Source organism: Myotis brandtii, unplaced genomic scaffold (assembly GCF_000412655.1).
Source record: "Myotis brandtii unplaced genomic scaffold, ASM41265v1 scaffold100, whole genome shotgun sequence".
NCBI classification, from domain to species: domain Eukaryota; kingdom Metazoa; phylum Chordata; class Mammalia; order Chiroptera; family Vespertilionidae; genus Myotis; species Myotis brandtii.
This window is the reverse complement of record NW_005353326.1, coordinates 1,010,868-1,016,589: the sequence shown is the minus strand read 5'-3', so window position 1 is coordinate 1,016,589 and position 5,722 is coordinate 1,010,868. Positions and strand designations below refer to the sequence as shown.

Here is a 5,722-nt window from a genome sequence, read left to right as displayed (position 1 = left end):
CTAGGACCAGCTCTTCATTGGAGGGTCATTTTTTCAGTTTCCGAATTCTTCAAAAAGTATATCCATGGATCTTTAAAATATTTTATTTCTAGAAATTCTCCTTGATTCTTTTTCAGTCTCTTGCTCTTACTAATATTAAATTCCTTATTTTACTTCTTTAAATATAGTAATAAACATTTTTCATAGTGTGTCTGGTTACATAAATATCTGAAAATGTGTGGGTTTTCTGCTGACCTTGTTTCTTTGGGGGTTGAGTGTTTCTGGGCTCCTCAGGGTTTTTAGCAATAAAGCTTTATTCATTCCTTAGAACCTTCTCTGTGGAAGGCCTGAGCTGGAGGAGGGTGTCCATAGGAAGTTTCACACCTGCACTTACAGGCTCCTAAAAACACTACCTTGCAGGGCTATTTTGGGTTTTTTTTTACTATGACCACCTGTTTTTCAGAACTTGTACACTTTTAAATTTTTTTTTTTTAAAAGTGATTTCAGAGGGAGGAAGGGAGAGGGAGAGATAGAAATATCAATGAGAAACATTGATCAGCTGCCTCCTACTAGGGATCGAGCCCACAACCTGGGCATGTGCCCTGACCTGGAATCCAATCGGCGACCTTCTGGTGCATGGGATAAAATTCAACCAACTAAGCGACACCAGCTGAGCTACACTTTTTATAAAATAAACTAAAGCAGATGTAAAAACTAGCTAAGAGCCTTCTGGGCACCTGCACCAATTTTCATGGAGCAGGGTTCATGAAGCTGGAAGCAGATGTGAAGACTGGACCCAACTGGCACTTGGAGGCCACTCCAGAATCACTAGGGGCCAAGCCTTCTGCAAGTTTCTGTGAAAGCTGGTGTGGTTTGACCATGTGTGACAGTCTCCTTCTAAAAGCACTAAGTTATAATGTGGAATCTGAACCAAATATTTTAAGGTCCCTGTTACCTGGAGAACCCTGAAGAGGTTATAAGAATGTCCCTTGCTGAAGAGACCCCAGGGCCAGCCTCCTTTCCCATTTTCTCATGGCTCAGACTCTTGCCCAGGGCTCTGATGTGCTACAAACACCGCAGCCCTGAGAAGCACACATGTCTTTAGCCCAGATACCGGCTGTGGATGCACGTCTACCCAAGAGGGACAGCCTGGCCTGCAAGGCTGGCCTCTGGGCTCAGGTCACACAGACACAGAGGGAACTGGACTCCTGAGCCAAGATCTCAGCATCAGTGTAAAGACTAGCCAGCGGGCTAAATTTTCAGTAAAAGAAAACAGATGCAAAGAAGGTGCCAGAGGCAGAGCTGTGAGAGGTGACTGCCCTGGCCATTAGCACAAGAGCTCCTGAGTCCTTCATTTATATGCCTTCCTGTCCAGAAGCTGACACGACTTAATTTCCTCCACCCAGGAGACGGGCGTCAGGATGAGCCTTGCCCTTGGGGGCTGGTTGGGCCCTCCCCCATCTCCCTCACCATCTGCCTCACCTTCAATGCCCCAGTCCCACTGTGGGCCCCCTTCCCCTCACATGCTCCCCATCTCTTCCTGGAACAACTCCAAACGTACATTTGGCTGCAGGTTCTCAGCAGGGTTTTGACACCCTGCCAGGCACCAAGATGCCTCCTTCCCCACTTGGCCCTCCTCCTCAGACCACAGCTCAGAGCCCCCAAAGCCCTGGCCTCTGATCTTCTTGTCAGTCCAACTGGGCCTTGAACTTTGCTAAACTATTTTATCTGGTGTGCTTGGCTGTTCGAGGGAGACATTCTCGACATATCTAATCTGCACAAAACCAAGTCCCAGCACCTTCCACAAAATGAAACTAGAATTCCACATGAGCCGCTTGTAAGTCAAACTTTAATATTCACTCTGAGGCACCAGTGGGTCACCCATAATGTCAATCACACTGCAGTGGGAGGATGGACATCAGCGGTTTAAAGGGGGCCTGGTCACATCAGAAAACAGCGGTGGTAAACCAAGCAGAAGCCCCTCTCTGCACATAGGCTCGGGGAGGAGGAGTGGCTGCCAGGCCACCAAGGGGCCGATGCTGTGGAGCTGGAGTGCCCCCTGTGAAATGGCACCAGGGCTCCTATGGCCAGCACCCTGAGCGCAGAGGTGCGATTGGAGAACTTTTTGTGGTGCTTGTGGGCAGCTGGTGCCTCCATCCGCCGACACGACCACCACACCCGCCACATATGATTCTTGACCTGAGACATGCCCCAAGCCCGCATGAAAGACAATTCCCAGAGCCACCTGCCCCTTGCCATCCTTTGGCTGCACCGCCTCGGTGCCAGGCCTGCCCTGAAGCAGGCTGAGTGGTGCAGGCGGCGGGGGAAGGCCCCGCAAGCACAGCTTCTCACTCCTGTCCTTGGCTGATGGACAAATGGCCTCCAGAGCAACATGGTTTGGAACCTCGTCTGGGTGTGCTGGCAGATGGGGCTCAGCTCAGTTGTGGCAGGCGCAAGGCTTGCTTCTGGCTCCCCCAGCACAGAGCCACCAGCAGAGGCAGGTGTCAGCTGGAAGCATGGTGGCTGGAAAGGCCTGGCACACCTGCAGCTGCAGGAATCCCACGAACACTCGAGACCTTCCAAGGAGGCATGTCTTCACAGGGCCAGCCTGCAAGTGTGCAGAGGGGAACAGAGGCACCCTGTGGGAGTGCAGGGACGCCTGGGCTACTTGGTGGCTGTGGGCCACCAGTCTGGCACAGATGCAGTCAGGGCCACCCGGCCGCTCTCTGTGGTGCTGATGTGGAGCGGGCCCTTGATTTTCTCTGAGTGCAGCAGGGCCAGCCCCACATCCCCCTGGCCTGCCCTGTACTTGCCGACAGCCTGTCCAGATTCAGTGAGCACCGTGGTGCCAGGGGTGATGCCACCCTCAGGGAGGGGGCCCAAGAGCTGCACTGGGAAGAGGCGCTTTCGGATGACACCTGTGTGGTGGGTGCGGGCTGTCAGCTCCTGGCCAACATAGCAGCCTTTGGTGAAGCTGACACCATTCATGAAGACCAGGTTGGACTCCAGGGGTAGGGCCACTCCTGGGGGCAGGTCGTGGACCCCCTCAGGAACACCTGTGGGGGTGGAAAGGGAGAAACAAGGTGAGGGCTCAGCCAAGGGAGACCAGGCATGGCCCCTCCCACCTCTGTAGCACCCCATCCTCTGCCTGCCACCACTTCCCAGTCCCCTGGTCCTCAATCCTACTTGCTAGAAAAAAGACCTCCTCTCTGACCCCAGCCATGCTCACTCCACTGGCTCCTCCCGGTGTCTCCCAGCTCTCAATTGGGCCCTGCATTCCAGCCTCCCACTCCACCAGTTTAGTCTCCGCTGGTCCCCAGGTGCCCCCACACCTTGCTGGTACCGGTGCCGGTGATAATCGCAGACGTCCCTGAGCCTGCCCCTGGCCACCAGGGCAGGGCTCTTGTCCTGGGTGAGAAGCCGCCAGCCCATGCGGGTAGTGCGGGGGTCACGGGCGAGGATGGCAGAGCCCTGGTGCTTGGGCAGTGGTGCAGCCCCACCCACCTCCTGAGGAGTGGCTGGCAGAACGGCCCAAACGTGCAACTCAGGGCATGGCTCCACTGTGACCCTCCGCCGAATCTTGTGCAGCACCAGGTGCTTCTGCAGCGCACCCAGCACCGAACTGTCACACTCCAGGAGGAAGGTGGGAGCTTGGTCAGTGTGCTCCGGGTGCCTGCGGGGAGGAACAGTGGCACTGCTTGTGGTGGTGATACCCTTGTAATTAACTAGTAATTTCTAACAGGAAAGGAACAAAGGGGAGGCCAGACATTATAGGCATGTTCCCTGCAAAACACTGGGGGAAGGGACTGAACAAAGGGCAGATAGACGCATGCCCTGTAAAGTTGGGGTGACAGGGAAGGTTCTCCCTGTCAATCACACCTGGGAGAAGAAGTCATTGGCCAGAATGGGTGTGGCCACGGCAAGGGGGTGCAGGGATTTGGGACATATAATCCCCTCTCTTGGGACTCGGCATGTGGGGCTCTTTTGCTCCTGCTTCCTTGTATTTGACCTCATGGCCCACGGCCATGTGGACCCACACACAATGGGTTAATGGACTGTAACTAGCCTGACACTGAATTGCACCAGCTCCAGCATGGAAAGGCACTCTGGACACTGGCTTTGCTTCCAGCTGTACCGAAACCCCAGCTACACTTCCATGAGTGGAGGAAGGGAAATGGGACTTTGGAAACCTAGGGATGTAATTCTACAGAAATAAAGCTTTCTACCATATCTCACCTTCCTTTGGGGGCATCCAGCGGTACCCTAAGAACCCCACTTCCTGTCCGGCTAGTGTGGCTCAGTGGTTGAGCATTGACCCATGCACCAAGAGGTCACCAGTGCAATTCCCAGTCAGGGCACATGCTCGGGTTGTGGGCTCCATCCCATTTGGGGGGGGGGGGTGTGCAGGGGGCAGCCGATTGATTCTTCTCTTTCATTGATGTTTCTATCTCTCTCTCTCAAATCAATTTTACTTTCTTTTTTTTTTTTTTTTTTTAATATATTTTATTGATTTTTTACAGAGAGGAAGGGAGAGAGAGAGTTAGAAACATCGATCAGCTGCCTCCTGCACATCTCCTACCAGGGATGTGCCCGCAACCCAGGTACATGCCCTTGACCGGAATCGAACCTGGGACCCTTCAGTCCGCAGGCCGATGCTCTATCCACTGAGCCAAACCGGTTTTGGCTCAAATCAATTTTAAAAAATTAAAAAAAGAACCCCACTTCCACCAATAACAGTGCGGGGGTGGGTCCACAGGGCGTCACAATGTGGAAACAGCACGCAGAACCCAGCCACGGCCCCCCAATCCTCTGGTCCCACTGTGCAGTGCAGTGCACACAGGAGACCCCACAGCCACCACAGGACCCCTCCACATCCCTCCCACCCAGGCCACGGGCACAGACATGCACATGCCAAGGGCCAGCAGATTGTGTCTTGACACTCAAGGTGAGGCAGAAAGGTGCTGACGCCCACCCTAAGGACAGATCTGCCTCCTCTAGCCCCAGAAGCCACCAATAAGCCAGGGTCCTAAGGCTGGGTTGGGTAGGGGGCCCTCTGGAACGGTAAGGCCACACCTAACCACACCACCTCCCACTTTCCCAAGGCAAGCCTGAGAGCCATCTAACGCACACTCCAGGCAGCCCACATCCACAAAAATGACCCCAGGATTCTGATATGCTGACCAGATGGATGGTTCGGCTCCTTCAGATAAATAAGCACGAGGAGAGGCTAGTGCAGCACTGGACATGTGGGGAAGGGGGACAGCGGGGCTGGGTGGAGCCATCCAGGCGCAGCTGAGGTCCGGGTTGCAGATGTGGATTGAGCAAAGTCCAAGAATGGTGGCAGCTGAGACGGGAGCAGGGAAAAGAGTCAAAGGCCATCATCTGAGAGAACCAAGATGGCGGCATAGGTAAACACCGGAGTTTGCTGCCTCGAACAACCACTTCAAAAATACAACTAAAAGACATAACGGACATCATCCAGAACCACAGGAAGGCTGGCTGAGTGGAAATCCTACAACTAGAAGGAAAGAGAAAACCATACCGAGACTCAGAGGAGGTGCAGTGCGGAAGTGAAATACTAAGGTGCGGAGGTTGCACGCGGAGTGGGCTGGCAGCTGAGGGCGCGGTTGTCGTTTTTAATAGGGAGGGATGCCAAAACCGGTTTGGCTCAGTGGATAGAGCGTCGGCCTGCGGACTGAAAGGTCCCAGGTTCGATTCCGGTCAAGGGCATGTACCTTGGTTG

General features: G+C 54.0%; 1 protein-coding gene across 3 annotated transcripts in view; it reads right to left on the bottom strand.

Moving 5' to 3' along the window:
* Nucleotides 1-1,806: 1,806 nt before the first annotated feature.
* Nucleotides 1,807-5,722, bottom strand: part of IBA57 (IBA57 homolog, iron-sulfur cluster assembly) — a 15,365-nt gene continuing 11,449 nt past the window's right edge. For all 3 annotated transcript variants that reach the window (XM_014534793.1, XM_014534796.1, XM_014534801.1), the window contains exons 2-4: nt 5,161-5,323; nt 3,312-3,652; nt 1,807-3,035 (exon numbers count right to left, since the gene is read on the bottom strand). In XM_014534793.1, the coding sequence (XP_014390279.1) occupies nt 2,644-3,035; nt 3,312-3,652; nt 5,161-5,323 (896 nt within the window). In that variant the 3' untranslated portion in view covers nt 1,807-2,643. The remainder of the gene's footprint in view (nt 3,036-3,311; nt 3,653-5,160; nt 5,324-5,722) is intronic.